We start from the raw sequence: 19,719 nt of genomic DNA on the forward strand, positions 1-19,719 counted from the left end.
TATAACCAAGAGTTCAATAACAAAGAATCCAATTTCTTTGGACGCTTGTAAAACATATCCAAACTCAGTAGTAGTAACAAATAGCACTTATTGAGTATAACAAAGAATTCAATAACAAAGAATTCAATTTCATTTGACGCTTGTAAAACATTTCCAAACTCAACAAATAGCACTAGCGGTCATAAAAACTTGGTGTGAAACCTGCAATAACATCTGAATACAAAGTTATAAAAACCAACAACCATTTCAAACATTGGATTGATACCACAGAGGGTTTGAGAGACAATGAAGAGTCAAGATTCCATATATATCGACAGCTCTTGAAAAGTTTGGTGCAAAGTGACTCTGTAAACAAATTCATACAAGTCACAAAGATGGAGACTTCTTCCCCAGGCACATTGATTGCACGGTGAAGTGCTTGACTTCGTTTCAATCGGGACTTAAGAGGTGAGAAACCCATCTCGATAGGGTTGAAGTCTGGTGAATAGGCGGGAAGGTACAGTAAGCGGACACCTCGCGCTTCGCAAAGTTCCGGGATGTTGCCCCCGTGATGGATCGGAGCGTTATCCATCACGAGAACGCTGTTTCGAGCAGGCCAAGGGTTCATTGCAGGCAGCTAGACAATCGCACAAAGAGTCAGATCAGTACGGATAGGCTAAAAGAACATTAACTGCTACTTACTAGCGAATCTTCCAAAAATGCCTCAAAGTCGATTCTGGAGTAGCCACCAGGCTGGATGGCCAAAGCTACCAGTCCACCTAAAGATATCGCTGGTAGGACAGACCAGCGCTGAGATCGAGTAGCTCTGTGCAGTTGCACAGTTCGTTCGCCCCGTGGCGCGCGTGCGTATTCGCGGTATAGGTGCCGTTTATTCACTGCTGTTTCATCTTGGTATAACACAAGAGATCAGTATGATATCATAAGTCAAAAAACAAAGAAATCAATCACTCACCGGTGAACACAAGACAAGCAGGGTCAATTCCAAAAATCTGGCCGATGTATGCACCCCGTGCCTCTTCTGATTGATTCGGATGAACGGTCCGAGCTTTTTTTCTGGTCCAACCAAGACGTAATCGGACCTCGTTTGAGAGAGTCTTGAGCGAAACCACCATGCCAAATCTTTCATCAATTTTGGCTTGGAGCTCGTCGAGATACAATGTTGGATCATGTTCCAGTGATTCAATAATAAAGTTTTGTTCAGCCGGGCCTAAAATGTGTCGAGCGCCTTGGGTCATGTGCTCCTCGGGATTCGTGATAACTGCTCGTGTTGTTTGGTACAAGTGGAACCACCGCCTGACCGATGTCAAAGAAACGTCAACACCGAGAGTTGCGACTATGTCGTGGAATCGGAGTCCACGCAGGATCATTCGAACCACAACCATCTTTATGTCAGTTGGATAAGTGTTCACGGGCATCTGAAGTTAGAAAAAGAGCGATATCAATATTGATAAAGAGGTATTAAGGCCACAAACGAATCAAAAACTTACGACAGAATGATTGGGTGAAGTGGAGGTGACGGGACTCTTCTTGCGATGCGACTTAGAGGAATCTTGTGGCGCAACCCGTTTGAGAAGCAGGTGAAAGACAAAGAAGTGGACTCGAGGTGATACAAGTGTGTGGGAAAGCCGGTTTGGTGGGTTTTGATTGATTGGAGTCACTCGAATACATCAAACAAGTGACCAAAGGCCACCACGTGTGGCGCAATCAACGGCAATAGATGGGATGAAGATGCGAGAGGGCGATGCAAGCGATGGACGAAGCGGAATGTGGTGGGTTGAGGGGAAAGTGGAAATGAATGCAAACCGGTAAACAGGGACTATCAGGGAATAAAAAAAAAAAAAAAAAACAAGTAACCGGGTTTGGTATGACGCAGTAGGGAGTAATGGGAATATAGGGAGAGAGAAACAAGAACTTACTTGTAAGTCGAGTACAGGGTTCTACAATATAGTTTGGCATCTCAAAGGGCGTTTTTTGAGTTTTTGCCCTTTTCATTAAATCCGGCGACGACACACTTTCTCGAAAAAGTGCCGATAGTTCTTACATCGGCTGTAACATATGCGTTACCGAAGTGGGTGTACCGTATTTGTGATTATGTACTCTTGAGGACCCACTTGCAACACTATCCCTTGCGCGTCTCCCCTCCTCATGAGATGGCCATCTCACCCCCGCGCCCACCATTTGCTCAACAATCTAGTGGAAGCCCCTCGACTGTCATCTAAGTACAATCAGAGACGACGTTTCCTTTGACTCCATCCAGTGACCACGTTGACTTTGGGAAGCCAACAGTGCTACATGAGCCAGTCTGCCTGAGCCCATCAAGCCAGCCCTAATTTATAATCTCCAGATCAAATAACAAGTTGGGCTTGATCTTTAGCTCATCTAGAGCTCACAGATTTAAATCTGTATTTGTAAAGTTTTGATTCTCCTCATGTACCCGTCAGTGATTGCACACAACCACTGCAATGCATTTGAGGAGATTTTAGCTTTCGGATGATGACACCAGTGACTTTGAGGACGTTTCTTGAAGCAGCTGTAGATGCTGTAAAGCACTCTGAATTGGGCTCGTTCTTCAAGATCAGTATGCAACGCGGGGATCAATCAGATGCATTGGAGTCCTCGCTGACTAACTAAGTCCCTCCTGCAGAGGTTTAACATAGCAAGCGATGCCCGAGTTAAGTTAGAAGTTCTCGGCGCGTCTTTCAATTGAGCTCGCCAGCACAACCATTCATGATTTCATAATCTTAAAGTGGAGACGTGCTAAGCTGTAAGTACTCCCTCAAATCGCGGCCTCATTCGGACTCGGAGCCTTCGGAGGGGGGCTGATGACTTACCAGAAATGCTTGGCGTGATGCCTATCGCGTTTTTTTGTTATCTTGAGACTATACCGCCATTTACTCATCCTGCACTCAGCCGGGGGACGCGCGCGGTTGGTGGGGTTTTCCTTAAGCTAGGTAGATGCGTCGTGTGGGTTGAAGTCCGATACATACACGCAGATTCTATCCTCCTGCCTGGTCAACTGCAATTCCAGTACTCCCAGAGGTGGAGTGACTCCATGTGTGGGAGTCGGACCCATGACAAGCTCCCGCTATGGACGGTTGCGTGCGTTTCAGACTTATATTGGAAGCTGTTCCGATGATGGACATATATAAGATCGCCCACCTCACCGAAGCACAGCGTGGTCCTACGCGTGATTATGTCCTTCTCAACAGTCATCCTGGAACGTAGCCCTCATTTGAGATTGTATGTTACGATCCAAAGTCGCAGTCGCTGCTAGTCGCTGATATGTAATTAATTGCCCCTTTCATATTTCACATTGAGTTGAGAATGCTTGAAAGCGGTCAGTGACAAGTAGCTTTGAACGGACGGAACGCCCATTCTTCGTTTCAAGAAGATGTTACAAGCTTGACCTTGTCCAGAATCCTCTTCAAGCTCAGGCGTCGCACCTTTTTAGGGCATACTTTCTGTGCTTCTTGCCTTGATACTTACCTCGCGAATGCCTTGCCAGACCTGCTTGGAATAAAGGAGGCGTTGTCGTTCGATTGCTGCCGCGCGATTTCACCATCTCATTTTATTTATCCTCCTCGACTTAGACCTAAGGTGTATCGCTTTCCTTGAACACAATGCATTTCACACTCGTTCTATCAATCATTCTCGCTCTTTCATTACAATGTCAAGTGTCAGTCAGTATGTTACCCGAAGAACAAGCGGTCCGAGACGCAACAGCTGCTTCGGCTCATGCCGACGAAGTTCAATCGTCCACACATCGTGCCGTCTCCCTTAGTTCAAGCCAGAGATATGATTCATCGCGCGGGGGATCAGACGACGAAGAAGACGAAGAAGAAGTAGAACAACTTGCCGATCACAGATTCATGGATGACGGAACTCATGCTCCTCGACAAACAATATCCCCAGGTCAAAAGATCAAAGCATCCTGGTCCAGATTTTCGGATCGAGTATCATCTTTCTTATCGAAATTACGCAAAGTGATTTTCTTTTGGCGTAAATCTCGACCTATACCTCATTTCTCAGATGCTTCTTATATGATGCGTCAGCTAGAGGAGCTCCTCCAACATGTAGAAGCCTTTGTGCAGACTGGAGAAGCACCCAAGGAACTTACTGCTAAATTTGCAACCATCGTCAAAGGTAGAAAGGTGAAAAACCCTTGGAAGTTTTATAAACAAGTCACTGGAGAAAACTATGTGCAATATAAGGCAGAAGAGTACCGCAAATTAAATTATGAGTTGATTACACATCTTCAGAATCATTTCCAGCTTACTAGATATGCAATGGATACATACAAGCAAACTCAAGAGCGACTAGTAAAATCTGTGGCTGATTTCAAGGGTTTCCTTAGCGCGAGAGTCGATCCTAATATCGACATGGAGAAACTAGCTGACAACATTCGAAAGTACTCAAGTTCACTTCCCGTGAATGACTTGACAAGTAAGAGAATTTTGATGTGACATTCTTTTGTTTTTCCGTTTTACTGAACCTATTTCTGCACAACTTTTTTTTGTTGAACTTGCCAAACAGTTGCACACCAATATCAGTTGACTTTTTTGCATATGTTCGGTCAAGGTCATATCACCCTTCCCGATGTGATCGACGTCGACGGAACAGTCAGATTGGATGAACTTTCACGCGTCTTCCAGCTCAAAGCGGCCTTTGGACTTAAGGCAGATCAGTGGGATCTTTCTCCTGAGGAAACCGAAGCCATCATCAAGGCATTCCCACAGATTGAGAAGGCTTTGAAGAATCTTTACATTGTTCAAGATGTAACAACGTACCTGAAGAGAAATGGACAGAATACTATACCTACACATTATCAAGAGTTGAAATACAATGCGGATGTGACACTCGAACGGGAGCATGGAACCCTTATGCGAACGTTTGGCACGGAGGAAAAGGCAAAGAGCGTATTTTCCAAGATCTATCGTTCTACTCTTACTGAAGGACCATTGGCTGACAAGAAAGGTAAGAGCTTATTCCTACCTAGATATCTGAATTTGAAATCGCAACCTTCGCGATGTGATATTGGATGGGTTTACCGACTTTGTTTCTTCTAACATCATCGGTTGTCGCTTTCACTTCCAGGTTCACCTTTAGAATATATGCTCTTGCCTCTGTTGGAACCAGCTGGACCTGGTCGATCATTTGAGACAGCCACCAATGTGGAAGCTAAAATGAAATCAATGGGGATCATAGGTGGAATGATATCTCAGTCAGAATTTATCCAGAAGTATTATGATATCATTGCTCTCACGACTGCAGCCCTAGCCAATCACTATCGGAGTGCTCAAGGGTTAAGAGCAGTTCGAAATATCCTTGAACACTCGATGATGACAATGCGCCGATCTTGACATGTCTGCTATAGCTTATCCACCACTTCATCATTGCAATCACTTTCAGTTTTGAGATTTCTTTTGGAATGTGATTATTTTCAAACTCTTCTTCAAACGTTCATTATCATACTAAATAGTCATCAACAGTCTTTTCTTGTTCTTCTTGGAAGCTTCTTTGTCACACTCCTTTGATATTAAATTAATGTGACTGGAACACCGTTTTTGAGGTATGCGAGGCTATTTGGCTTTATGCTTTATCTACCGGTTCTCTTTCGTATATTGACTGTCATGTTGACCAGATGTAGTTTGGTAAGAGTACAAGCCTCTTCAGCAAATACCAGTGCAAGAGTGTTTATCAGGGAGATTTCAGTCTTGACATTATGAATTGAGTTTCATCAGTCATGAATGATGTGTCAACTAGCTCAAGGCTAGGGAAAAAAGAGTTCATCAGACATCTCATCATCTGACACACCAGTACACACCCTGATGATCTTTGAAATAGGATTCAGCAGTAGGATCAAGTCATAGATTTTTGGGGTGATCAAATCACACAATGTTGATGACGATGAGTATGAGCATCACAAGATATTTGAAGAGGTTCAAAAGTGTTTTGTGCATAATATTGTTTGGGGATGATGCACAAGAGTTGAAGGTATACAGGAAACTACACTAGGAATATCATTTCATGGAAGCAAATGAAAACCAAACAAATAACTTTCTTTACATCTCAGAGGATTCAACTCACTCTGACCAGGACCCCGGAATGCCTCTATAAGGGGTAGTCAACAAAAAAATTGACTTTTGAGCTCCCGCGGAAATCCGCCCCTGCCAAACTGCTAAGTCCATCCCTACCTTCACCCATAGGTTTAAGCCACATTTAATCTTTCCTCGGAATTACTCAAGACCTTTCACTACCTTTCACAACACCAACTTTGCATTCGCAAATGCTGTGAACAAACCTTTCCCAACTCTGACATTAACGCAAACTAGGAACTTGACGAACTCAAACTTGAATCAACCTCAATCAAACCAAATGTGATTTGAATCGTGGAAAGCAGTAGTGTGTTCGGGAGATTCGTCAGCGAGTGTAGGCTGTTGGAAGCCTTGCACCAATCAGACAGTCTCTAGCTAATAGAAAAGGAATGCTCATAATAACGATCCATGCGTAGCGGCTTGGAATTGAAAACGTTTTGACGAGTATGTTTTGGATGTCATTGTCAACGATTCAAAAGATGCCACCACTTCAGTCACTTCGCGTTAGCTCTGGCAGGCTGTCTTGATCAAACGAGCGTCTTTGGCCTTCAAAAGCAACAACAACAGCTTGCTGCAACTAATCGCAAGCTCCGAGTTTGGGTTGATCATGCATTGGTTAATTGGTTTTGCTTTTTGTAAATTTGCAATCAACAGACCTACAAGAGCATGTATGTTGAACTGAATTCAGACACAATCACAAGTCTTAGTGTAAGAGATAATAAGTCAATAAGAGATCTTATGGCAAGAATGTGAAAAGGACGCAATCAGATGAAGGAAAAAGTGGTTTCATAATACCGCTATAATGTAATAAAATGTAACTACCAACCATACAACTTTAAGTGCAAGCAACGAGATAAAAATACTGTCTAACAATATCACAATGAGCTTCATGGTGCCTTCCTCACACGCTTCTGGTTCTTTTGTTTGATAGGTTTGGGCATAAAACATCTCTGCCACTCGGGGCAAGTGGCTATCAAGTTTACAAGAGAATTGGGGACTTCATAATGACCAGGTCCGATACAGACAAAACCTGGTTCTTGGTCTTGAGGAGTGTAGAGGTGAACAATAAATTTTATCGGCATATGACTGAAGGTCCATTCCATTGGAAATTCTTGTTGATGAGCTGCCTGAACCATTGTTTGACCAGGGCTGTATCGATAAACCTCCAGTGAAACGTAGGAGATATTTCCGCGGGATTGAGCCTCTTGAACCCATGCGTGCTTTCCTGAGCTATGCTGAAAGACAGAGAGAACACGGCCCAGATAGAAGTACTTAACCGTGTGTGATCCGGAGTCGGTCAGTATGTATAAATACACCCAGGCATTTCAAGGTCAGCGCTTACGTCTTGCTTTATCACTAAAACCCATTTGTTTTTTGAAAGCGGATTTTCAACAGTTATTGCACCTATCCTAGCCACTTGGTTGTTTTTTTTGGCTCGGTACAATCGGCTCCTGATATACGTTCGATTTGTGTACCAGGAGCATCCAGTGCCTCTAGATTCTTCTCTGGGGGATCGTCTGTATCCTTGTGCAACTTACGTTTTCCGAGGGTTTTCCAGTGATTTTGACGGCTTTCACCGTACTCGGGGTCCTCATGAGATCGCCAGTAGAATGAGACAGCTTTGCTGTACTGACTTGGTGAAAGTATCTCGCTGCCAGTGTCAGGATCGTATTGAGGAACAGATAGGTCTTTTGATGTGGTACGTGGTCGCTCCGGACCGTGATGCTTTTGAACCTGGCTGTCATGAGCATGCCTTTTGGAAGCCATATCAACGATGTTCAAGATTCCATCTGGTGTCAAAGAGGCTTCTGAAATAGTTGTAGATTTCGCACTTTTGTTGGGTAGCTGGTTCGGATCTGGCTGCTGTACCATCGAGGTGAATGAAGCTCCAAACGCTAGATCTTCCAACTCCGATGTTAATTTAGACATTACCACATCGGCTTCTTGATGTTGACTCGTCAATCCAGCCGCAGTTTCTAATGCCTCTTCAGGAGTGACTGTGGCTGAGTTGAAAGGATACTCCAAGTAGGAGCGCTTGTGTATTGATATAGACACATCAGCATGTTGCTCTTCTAAGGTCTGCTCGCCTGTCGGCTCCTGAACTGAGACATCCGGATTATTGGTAGCCATACCGGCAAAAGCTGCAAGTTCCTCTGCCAAAGATTCTGCAACCTCCAGTAGGTCACGTATTTTGTTGTCACTAGGGTACTGACTGAGGATGTGAGTATGATCTTTTGTGCTGTCGTGCGAAAAATCATATTCATAGCCTATGTAATTTCAGATAAGCATAATATCCGCTTTGCAAAGACTTGTGAAGACAAACTCACCTGCATGTAAATTCTCATTTCTGGGCAAAGTGATATGCCCACTCATAATACTCTTTATAACTGCAAATATTTTTGGCATCATTTGTCTCGCATCCAGTACTGTGAAGGTAGGTGAAATGACCCGCATCCAAACCAAAGATATGCTCACAGCATTCGGTTCCATGCTTCCAAGGCATAAGCGGGTGGGTAGGGTAACGTTCGCGGTGAGAAATGATGAGTCCCAAGAGACTCTCGCCAAGCTGCTCAAAGATTTGGATGCTTTGATGTGATATGCAGTTTGAAGCCAAATTCATCAAGCTTCCAGGTTCCATTGAACGTTTAAGGAGATAAGCCTTCCACTTGCGGACAAAGAAGACTGCTGTATAACTTGAGATAATCCTATCTTGGTGTGGCATGCTCTGGTTCAACCATGAGTCAACAAGCTCACCAAAGATGTAGAGATATAAGACTAGACCAATGCAATCTGGTTCCGCGCAAGCAGCCTTGAAAGTGTGCTCGCTGAAGGTTTGGTAAGCACGGCCGTCATCTTGCTTGTCAGTGTTCAGTATATCCTTGTACCCAAGTGGACACTCAGCAGTTTTAAGTAAGGAAATCATCTGGTCGAGGTGGACATTGAACCATCCAAAAGCTAAGAAACGTGCACCAGAAAGTAGTTGATTGGAAGCCGTCTTCCGGGCGTGCTTGGGATCTTGTACTGCCACAATTGGTCTTTTAGAGGCACCTAGAAGCGGAACACGTATGTCAACCTTGAGGTTTGGAGCCGAAAACTCAAGATAATCGTTTGCCGAGTCAGCAAGTAGCTGTTGTGCAAGTAGTTCAGATGCAGCGCCATCAGACCCCAAAGAGATGAGAGGAATTCCAACTGATTTGAGCAGATCAATGAATTCAAGGTGCTGGTCTTTGATTTCTTCAGCAGACTCGTTCTCATGGCTAGATATCAAAGCTACAACGAAGGTAGGGACGTTTGGCAGAGGGACCTGTGTATACGCTCGAATCTACAAAAAAAACTCATGTTGATCAATTTTGATTCAAAGAGGTGGAGCTAGGATACTGAAAAGCACAAATGAACGAGCTCTGACCTTTTTACACAGGCGATCACCCTCAACCGCATCTTTGACCAATTGCTTCAGGTGTTCAATGTCAGAGAATTCAACATCACCACCTTCGAGACCAACTAAGCACCCTTGATTGTACCGAAGAGCTTTTACACATACTGTCTGGTCTGTGCCAGCCGCAACGGGTCCTTTGTATCCGCATCGCTTAAGCCAAGAAACGACTGGAAGAACGTTTTCGACGTGAAACTTGTCAAGCATCCGAGCACCGATCCACTGGCGTACTGATCGGGAGCTACGAGGCGATCGGCCACAGAGGTTTGCACGAAAGAGTTCAACTGCACCTTTCGAGTAAGCTCCAGCTGTCGTCAACATGTTATCAAGGTACTCGTTAAACGGCATTCCGCGTTTGCTCAGGTTTTTAGCTTCCCGCTCTGCCCGAATTCCAACACCCTCTGCTACCCCTCTAAGCACAGGTAGATTTTTGAACAGTCCAGCCCGGGCATGTACACCAAACATCGTCCAAAATTCAAGATCGCCAGCTCGGGTTGAACGTTCAAGTGACTGAAATAACATCCTCAGTTCAGTATACCGCAAAAGCAAGTCATGAAATGGACCCCCATTCATAAAGATTTTTGCAACAAATCTCAGACTATCATCTGTTGCGTAGCCTCGAGTGATAGCTTTGAGAAATGAAGGGACTTTCTTCAGCTCCAAGCATGGCTTGCAGACTTCGACAGCCTTGGGATCAAGAGTTGCAACCCTTTGGGTACAGTTGGTAGAGTGGATGGAACCCTTGCTTCCGTCGCGTCTGATGATCCATGACGACAGCGAGAAAAGTTCTTCGTGTAGCTGTTGTTTCTGACTATCTGACAAGGAGCTCTCTAGAGAGGTGCCGAACAACTTGAGGCATACAGTAAACCTGGGTGGATATCCATGATAGGCCGTGCAAGAATGCTCAATACATATAGATATAGGCTGTTGATTCAGTCGCTTCCATGTCTCATCGGTCAGTCCCGCGCATCGGACGTGAACAGCCTGCGGCTGATCGTTCGAACCGTTCAAGTCTTTTGGTCGATCTACTGCCCTGCGGAGGCTCGCTGTTGCCTCCTTACAGCTCACTATGTGAAATTAAAGACCCATCAAAGGTTCAGTACTTGCTGAAAGAAAGGTTCACCGCCGCCTTCAACAACCAAGACCTACATGTATTCCAATGCGCCTCAGCGACTTGGATACTGCCCCGTACCATCTTTACTTCCTTGCCGCAGTGGCATTTTAACCTTGTATCATCTCCGTCCTTTTGAAAAATACACTGTGGGCAGCTCTGGCCATCGTCCGTTTTCAAAGGGCAGTTTTTACGCCTTTTTGATTCTTTGTCAAAAGCTCGCTTAGCAGACAATTTCGCTTTGGCGGTACGCAAAACCGGCGAGGTTGAGGTAGGAGATTTGTCCATTGAATATATTGATATGACAGGACATGAGCTGATAAGAGAGTTAGGGAATTTGACAACGGAGGACTAAAATCGACTCAAACAAGTTTAATCACTCGAATCACTCTTTATGCTTCTTCACGCTGTCTATATGAAGCTTTGTCCTGGCCATCTTTTACGATCTTGCAATAAAGTTCGTGACATGTCACAATATGTGAGCACCTGTCAAAGGATGGAAACAATGGTGATATACGAAGGCAAAAACCGGCAGAAATCATAACTGAAGTGTAATCCCATGAAGCGGATTTCCGCGGGAGCTCAAAAGTCAATTTTTTTGTTGACTACCCCTTATAGAGGCATTCCGGGGTCCTCTCTGACCTCAAAGGCCAAGTCCTTCTCAACTCAGAATCCGTTGTCATTCAAAATATCTCAATGAGATGGATGTCTGTCCAATACTTCAACACAATGATATTCTTTGTCACACATACACCATTTCTGCCAGTTAAAATTGAGATAATATTGTGGAGTTAGTGAATAGTCTTGATGTGCTGTAAGATAGGCTTGAGGGTATACTAAAGTTTCATTGATTGAAGGTATCACACAAAGAGTGTACAAAAAGTTAGACTCACTCTCAATTTTATTTGGAATTTACATAGTTACACAGTTGGGATCTACTCCACTATACCTTATCTCTTCAGTATTGAAATTAGAAGCACTTTGTGGAAAAAGCAAAAAATGTTGTTGACTGCAAGGGAAGATAGATCTTCTTTATAATCCATCAAATTCCACCTCAGTACACAATTAGAAACTACATGATTTTCTTGTTTTATTTTGCCATACTCCATAAAGTATCATTGGCCACAGGAGATGATTCAAGTAGCCTTGTAAAAGCATCAAGCTGTGGGGCTTGAAGATGATATTGTGACATACAAATGGATTCACAAATTCTATTCCAGAAGCAGAACAAATGCCACCTTGCTTTTGTCACTTGGGAATCACTTTGGATCTCTTTGGATTGAGATGTTAGCAGAAAAAACCCATGGGAAATTCAAGGTTATCACTTTTGGCATAGACACCCAGAAATCAAGTGGGCCTGGCAAGAGATTTGCAGAAAAATGAAAGCCACCTATGCTACTACTAGCTCCCACTTGACCAAGGTTGAGAGCTCTGCTATATGTGTGCTTTAGTGATTTTGAGGAACTTTCATCTACAGGAGTTCTCAGAGGCAGGATATGGTAGGTCAAGCTATTGATTCCACCAGGCAAGTTGTTAAAGACCTCCTTTCACCATGTCCATGTGGTGTTTGCTGGTCAACGAGCGCACACTGGAGGAATTTTGTCGGAAACACCCAAAACCGCACTCGAATCAACTTGCACAGGTTGAGGCTGATGCTGCTCAAGCTGCAATGTCAAAGATAAAGCCAGTAAAATTTACCTCTCGAGTGGCCATCCAGAATTCCGGGGTCAAGTATTCAAATGGTGTTGCCTCTACATGTGAAGATGCTTTGGCTCTTGCTGGATTCAACCGATGAACTTTTGACTGGACTAGCTCCCTGAAGACCGAGTGGAATGAAGCCATGTCAACAATCTTACTTCAGGAGTGGGCAAAATGTTATAAACGTGGTGATGCTGATGAGTACTTAATCCTAGATTCTCAGGTGACTTCAGAAAACAAGTTTCAAATATTCAAGAGATGGTATTCCTATAAACGTCGGGAATATGTTTCTGGAGAGAATGCGCCTGATACTCCGGAATTCTCAAGAAAAATTAACAACAAACAAGCACAATCAAGAGAGAAAACTGCTCGAAAGCAGTCAAGAGCAACAGTGAGTAGAATCACATCCATACTGTGTTTGTACTATTGATTGATCTGATTGCAAAAATGATTTCACCTTCTTGAGTCGCAGCCATACGCAATGCATGCATGAAGTCTCATTTTCCACATGAAAACAACCTTCAAATGATTTTGTCAAACCCAATTGTTCATTCAGAAGACGAGGTTGAGGACGGAAAACGTGTCCGTGTACCTCAGGTTTGGCAATCAGCTGACCTGGATGTTTTCTTTGACGAGCTTGATACAACACATGTAGATTCTCAACTTGATGCTCGAGGATGGACAGCTGCAACAAAAGCACTTGATTGTGGTTTGCGCCGTCAGTTAACACCAGCTGAGCGGCTTTATTGTCATCCTCCACGACACTTCCCAAAGTCCTTGGTGGATGAAGATTACAAACAAAATCAACTCAATGAGTTAAAGCGCCAAGGACTAAAGCTTTCAAACACTGCAGTGTTTGATCTGAAGCCATTTATTAACAAGCTCAGGACCTTACGGAAGTAGTTTATTCCTAGATGTGTTGCAAAGGTCCTTTTCTTCCATGAGATTCAATTTTCTTTTTCCTTGTAAATAATTCGTCATAATGAGCTCTGCTTGAGAATTTTTCATGATTCACAATTACATAGTCAGTTGGGTTCAAAAAACGGATGTGTGTGTGTGGAGTGATGGGTCTCACTTTATATCAGAAGGTTGTGTGTGCTTTGAAACAGCTCACCCTTGGAATTCCAGCCAATGCAACGGATGACTACCAGGATTGTGCCAAAACTGGCAGATCCAGCAGTACAAAACACTCTTCAGGATACTCTCCAGCTGAGAAATTCCAATGCTCATCAAGAGCTACAGGGCAATCTCACAATGAAACTTTAGCTGAGGGAAGCGGGTGAATGAATTAGTGACATTAAAAATTAATGCTACATTTGCTACCATGTCAACAACTGCAAACAACTACTATACATTAAAAACATTTACTATAAAAAATTTGAGTTTACATATCAGATCTGTTGGATGAATGAGATTTGTGCATATATTCTTGAAATGAATATGAGGAATTTGATTGATTTTTGAGCTATTCTTATCTAAATGTTTGTTTTGTTTGATGATCAAGATCTGTATCTACTTTGTATGAGTATAAACACATGTTGGGTGATCAAGATTTGTATTGGTTTTCAATGAATACACCGGTGAATGAATATGAGATATTGAAATATTGAAATATTATCTATAAGCTATTGATAACGCTGAGCAACTTCCTCTTTCAACCCTTGTAGTATTCTCTTTGAAATCTCATTGGGACAATCCTCTTCTTTGGCCCGAGCAATCTCAAGATCTTTACTGTTGAGCTTGCTTTTCATCAAATTGGTTGCAATTCAATTAGATTCTTCACTAGCATCTGTTCGTCGGCTTGCCACTGCTGTAAATGATTTGATAGCCTCAATTATTTCAGCGTCAGTTTTTTTTGATTCAAGACGCTGCTTCTTTGCAGCCTTTCCACCAATCGGACGCTCGCCACTATCATCAGGTGGAGCACGATTGTTGGATCGTGTGGCTGCAGTTGAATCAACTCCTGTCGCATCTGAAGGGAGAAGGAGTTCCGGAGGGGGTGCTGGAGTGGGATGATCACGTGGATTGATAAGTCAAGTATCCCATTTGGGTTTGTACTGAAGTTTTTGCCAAGCAGAGAGATGTTTGAAAGGCCATTTCTCTTGATTTTTGGCTTGGTAGATCTTCATCGCATTGCCTATCCAGGTATCGGGTGGTGTTCCAGACGGTGGATCATGCTCCAGACGAGCCTATATACCTGAGAACTTTTGGGTTGCTGGATTCAAAGTGTGTGGTTACCGAGCGAGAATTGCAATGCACCAAAACATCCTCAAACGAAGCATCGCCTGACAGATTGTTTGAGTATTCCGGTCGAGTACTAGTCACCAGCCAAGAAATCGTGATTTGTTTGACCTTGTGTTCAGTCCATTTGTTGCCTTGTTTAGAAGTGGCTGTTGAAGGGGCAGAGGCCCGCATTCATAGAGAAATTGCGAGTTGTTCGAGCTTGGGTTCAGTCCATTTGTTGCCTGGTTTAGAAGTGGCTGTTGAAGGGGCAGAGGCCCGCATTCGTAGGATTTGGGTAAGAAGGCCTGCTCTTGATGAGTTTGCATGAGTTGGTTGTGGTGGTTGAGGTCGTTTGAGGTTGCTAAACGGCACAGTACTGCTCAGACAAGGACTCAGAGCAGCTGTGGTTCATAAAGTGCGGCTAAGCCCGGTCCCGCCTAAGCCAAGTTCAACCGGTGAGACCAAGCCCTCTGCCTGCTGAGGAAATTTGTGAGCCTATTGCCAGGGAACTCGCAAGCATTACTCCATCCAGTCACACGCTCACGTGTTGGGAGTGGGCTCCACAGACCAGGTGATAGCAACATTCTGGATACAAAAACAACAAGACTTTGGAGCCCCTTCTGGATTTCCTTGAGTAATCACACAAGCTAGGCAAGTGCTTGGAATGATCACCCTATGGTCAGAATCTTGATGCACTCTTGCAATTTCACTTATTTCAATTTCGTTGGAGACATAAAAGTAAAGGAATTTGACAAAGGCTGGATGACAGAACACCTTTCAACAAGGTTGAAGACAAAAGTATTCTCAGGTGTGTGTTGACAAGACAGCTCTGAGTATGGTGAAGACAATTAGAGCTTGAAGCTCGCAAACCTTTTAACAAGTTTAAAGGCAAAAATATTCTCATTTGTGTGTTGACAAGACAGCACTGAGTATGGTGAAGACAATTAGAGCTTAAGGCTCATACAACTGGTAACGAAAGGAGTTAAACAATAAAACCATAGATATTTTGTTCCAATTTGAAAGATATGAGGAACAAGCAAAACAAGGGAATCACAGCAGAAGAAGAACACAATACAAACCTTTTAACAAGGTTAAAGGTAAATGCATTCTCAGTTGTGTGTTGACAAGACAGCACTGAGTACGGTGGAGGCAATTAGAGTTTGAAGCTCACAAATCTGACAACACAAGGAGTTAAAGAATAAAACTAATGAGAAGAGAGAAATGTAGTAAAGTGAAACATAACCAAAATAGACACATTAATCTAGTCACACAACAATTGATAATGAGAAAAATAAATACCTTTAGATAGTGTGTTCCAATTTGCAAGATATGAGGAGCAAGAGATCCAAAGGACAACAGAGGCTTGATACATACAGGAAGACAAAAGAACAAAGAAAACCCCTGAATTAAAAATTCTCACTATGATTTTTACACCCCCTTGCTTCTACTTATCATGATTCAAAACTCCTCTCTGGTTCATCTTCACACCCATTTCAATACCATAAGATGAGCTAGTTAAACAACACTTACACACACATCACCCATGACTGGTCATGGTTGTCTTGACCAACAAACAATCATTTCCAACACAAAGAAACTCATGTTGTCAGTTTGAGTCAATAAAAGAGTACCCTTTTAAGAGACTGAAGCTGAATATGCTTACCAGTTTGTATTTTATAAGTAGGTGGCTTTGTTTCAATGAGATGAAATTATCTCTTCTATTGATATGAATTTGATCCAATGCTTGTTAGTAACTGTTGAATGTCCTCTTGGGATCTGATACAAGCAAAAAGGTACTCACTGAGCGCTTTTTTCTCTTGGCTATCAGATTGGAATAACACCATCAGGTCACGTTAACTTGAGCAGTTTCTGGTGAGAAATCACATTCTGAAAGATTTGAATTGTCTATTTGGTGGTGCATATTTCATTTTTGCATTTAAAAATGTACAGAATGTGATATCTGGTTGGAAATTCCTTGAGTGAATGCACCCTCACACTGCCTGCATAGTTGCCTTGGCAACAAACATCCGAGGAGTCCTCATATGCCCCCCGAGGAAAAGGGCACCCAAGGAATGCCTCCGAGGCAAAATTTGGACGTTGCTGTTGCCTCGGATCCTTGGATAGAGCTTCCCTTGAGGTCAAAATCTGAGGTCTCCTTGGATTTTCACATCGGAGGGTTGTTTCAGTGTTGAGAGTCAATTAAAACTGTGCTATTTCATTTAAAACTCATGCTTCTTGGTCCTTTGAAATTCAATTAAGATAATTTTCTCTTTTGATACTTGTCAGTACTGAATTCAACAGAGTTCTTCTTTCTGATTGTCTTGTTTGGGGAGGGCAGTCTTTAGAAATCTTCTACTAGTCTCTTATTGGTAGATGACCTTCCTTCCCTTTCCTCAACCTCTCTTGTTAGAGGTCTACTAGTTTAGTCTGTACTTGAGTGTACCACATGAATAACACAATATCAATTCTCTTTGCCACTCTCAGTAAAGATTGCACACAACAGAAGTGTACTCCTCACAGTCCAAAAGAGGGCCAAGAGTCTTTTTACCCATTGGGTCAGGTCTTTTGCAAGCAAGAGTCAAGCCAATTCTAGTTGAGTGATAGGTCCATGTAGGACTGATTCTAGATACACTCTGGAGCTTGTTGGTTGATTCCAATTCAGGAGAAGTCACTGGATAGGATTCTGATCCTTTGGTAGCTTCTCTGTTACTCGTCTTGTGAAGTGCTGGTGCCACAATATTGAAATTTAATATGAGCTGATCATGTCTCCTGAAAATGCCGTGGGCACATCAAGGTGACAGTGGGAGATTAAAGTTTTGATTCAGTAGTGATTATATTGATAGGATAAGGATAAAAAACACTCATAAACCACAAGACATAATGTCAATTGGGGTGATTTCAAGTCCTAACATGTTTTAACCAATGATCACACCATCCAGTTCCATGTGATAGGGTTTCAGTCCCATATTTGCACACACATATAAAGATGTCTCTCCCCCTTGGTGCCAGTGACAACATCAGATAACTCATCATATTCAACAATATTCATGACAGCTTACAACCAAGGAAACCTAGGGTCCTGGAGGCCATGGAGCTCTCTTCTTGTACTATTTCTGACATTCTTGTCTCTCAAGTTATGCAAAGGGCTTCAATCAGAAAAGGAAATATGGGGTAGTCCAAAATCTACATCAGAATATAGCTCCTGTCTGGAAGTGGATTATCCTCCAGATTATGATCCTCCAGAAGAATTCCACTCAGACTCATGTGATCTTGCTCAAGTTCCAGAATTCAATGGAAGTCTACACATGCGCACATCCATTCAAAACGCACAAATTGATGATGTCCTGAGAGAAGCAACATCAGTACAAGTAGATAGTGGATTGAAACAGATAGCAGCTTCAGCTCAATACCAATCAAGAAAAAGGAAGAACCAAATTCACAACATTGTGGAGTACAGTGATGGAAACATACTTAAGACAACAGATATGGAAGCTTCTTCACCCTCAAATCTCAATTTACAAGAATGTATGAAAAAGGTCTCAAGGCCAAGAATCCATTCACAATCTCATTGGAAAGTCAGCAGGAGTCCCAGGGCAAATAACAAATTTTTCCTGTTTCAGAAGATTGGAACCATCAATGCAAATCTCTCTCCAACACTTTGCTACAAGATATTTGAGTCTTTCCTTGAGATATACAAGGCTTTGGAGCTCAAATGTGGAAATAATCCTGAAGCAATCAAAGCTGCAATCCAGGCAGTGAAGAATGCAAGCTATGGGGTTGTTATGGTTTTTCTTGGTCTTATAAGGGTCTTTGAGGCTGAAGGCAGCAGGAAGAACAATCTTGAATATTTCTTGAATGATGGCTGGGATTATGTTGAAAATTTCTTTCAGAACTGGAAGAATGCAGAACTCAAAGATTTTGCATTGAGGGAACATACTAAATTTGTATCACAAAATGCATCCAATCCTTATTTCTACCTGAGGTATTTGAAGGGAATTGATAATCCTAAGAAAGTGTCTTTCTTGCTGGTTTATACACTTGCCTTGGATTGGTCACAAAAGAGAGGATCACCTGTCATACCTGTAGATGGAATATCTCAGCATATACAAAGACTTGTGGATGTATATGAAGCTGATTCAAACTCAATTCAAGGTGGTCTTTATGGAAGGATAGGTATCAGGAACCATGCATTCTGGGGAGTAGAACAGTTTTCAAGACAATATTGGTATTCATATGGAGATACCACCAAATCACCACAAGATGTCTTGTTATTGAGTTCAAATGCTGCACAGTTTCATGCCCCCATTGGCAGAGAAATGTGCAGAGCTGTTCATATCTTCTTTGAAGACCTGATCAGGGATTTGAATCAGAAATACTTGACAATGAATGGACATCCCCATCTAAAATATGTACCACCTGAAGTGGTCCAAGATATGAACATCATAACAAAATCTGTCAGCATGGCAGAGTACAAAGTTACTGTTGTGGTACTCGGCATGATCAGGATTCTGAACAAAGAACACTTTACTGATTCCCAACTTGAGAGATTGATAAACCATGCATGGACCTTTCTCAAGAAGCAGTTTTCTGAATGGAAGTTGTTAGATTTTTGTACAAAAGATTCTCAACACCTCTTCAACTATGATTCTGTGCATCTTCAGTACGGCACCCAAGTTGATAGTCCTGAAGCTCTTTTTCTTGGGCTTGGTGGGTTCAAATGCAAGAATTACTTTCCAAAGCGGTGTATTGCTTATTTGTTTAATTTGTGGAGGAATTTAGTAACTCAAAGTGTGCCCGGTTCACAGGAATACATAGAAACTCCAGCTGCAATTCAAGACATCCCTTCAGGAAGCATAGAAAAATGGAACTTATTGCTTAGAAGTCATAATCACATTTATCAATCAATTGGCATGATTTCACTTCATAAAACAGATGGAGACACCTGAGCTTCTGAAGGTCCAAATTGTCCATGGGACTGCCATCAGTCAAAGTGTCATCATATTTCACTTGAGAGGATACAGAATATTATATATGCATACATCAAGCCTTTTACTTAATTGTCACTCAGTAATGATGTGTTTTGACTGAATGTGTGCAACTGAATCATAATTTATGTCAAGACTGTAGCTTCAACTATCTTAAAACACCTGGAGTCTGCA

The 19,719-nt window shown here is 42.6% G+C and overlaps 3 protein-coding genes across 3 annotated transcripts; 2 read left to right on the plus strand and 1 right to left on the minus strand.

Annotated features, from left to right (window-relative positions):
* Positions 1-3,620: 3,620 nt before the first annotated feature.
* MELLADRAFT_88049 (uncharacterized protein) lies at positions 3,621-5,360 on the plus strand (the record flags this gene model as incomplete). Its single annotated transcript, XM_007411223.1, has 3 exons — positions 3,621-4,443; positions 4,534-4,974; positions 5,095-5,360. The coding sequence occupies 3 exons, from the start codon at positions 3,621-3,623 to the stop codon at positions 5,358-5,360; spliced, it is 1,530 nt and encodes a 509-aa protein (XP_007411285.1).
* Positions 5,361-7,499: 2,139 nt separating this feature from the next.
* Positions 7,500-8,549, minus strand: MELLADRAFT_88050 (uncharacterized protein; the record flags this gene model as incomplete). The annotated part of the gene is made up of 2 exons (XM_007411305.1): positions 7,500-8,362; positions 8,423-8,549. 2 exons carry the CDS (start codon positions 8,547-8,549, stop codon positions 7,500-7,502), a joined length of 990 nt encoding a protein of 329 aa, XP_007411367.1.
* A 9,058-nt stretch (positions 8,550-17,607) lies between these two features.
* MELLADRAFT_64167 (uncharacterized protein) lies at positions 17,608-19,506 on the plus strand (the record flags this gene model as incomplete). The annotated part of the gene is made up of 1 exon (XM_007411224.1): positions 17,608-19,506. The coding sequence occupies one exon, from the start codon at positions 17,608-17,610 to the stop codon at positions 19,504-19,506; it is 1,899 nt and encodes a 632-aa protein (XP_007411286.1).
* Between the last annotated feature and the right edge of the window lie 213 nt (positions 19,507-19,719).

This window comes from Melampsora larici-populina (genome assembly GCF_000204055.1).
Source record: "Melampsora larici-populina 98AG31 unplaced genomic scaffold MELLAscaffold_24, whole genome shotgun sequence".
Taxonomy (NCBI): domain Eukaryota; kingdom Fungi; phylum Basidiomycota; class Pucciniomycetes; order Pucciniales; family Melampsoraceae; genus Melampsora; species Melampsora laricis-populina.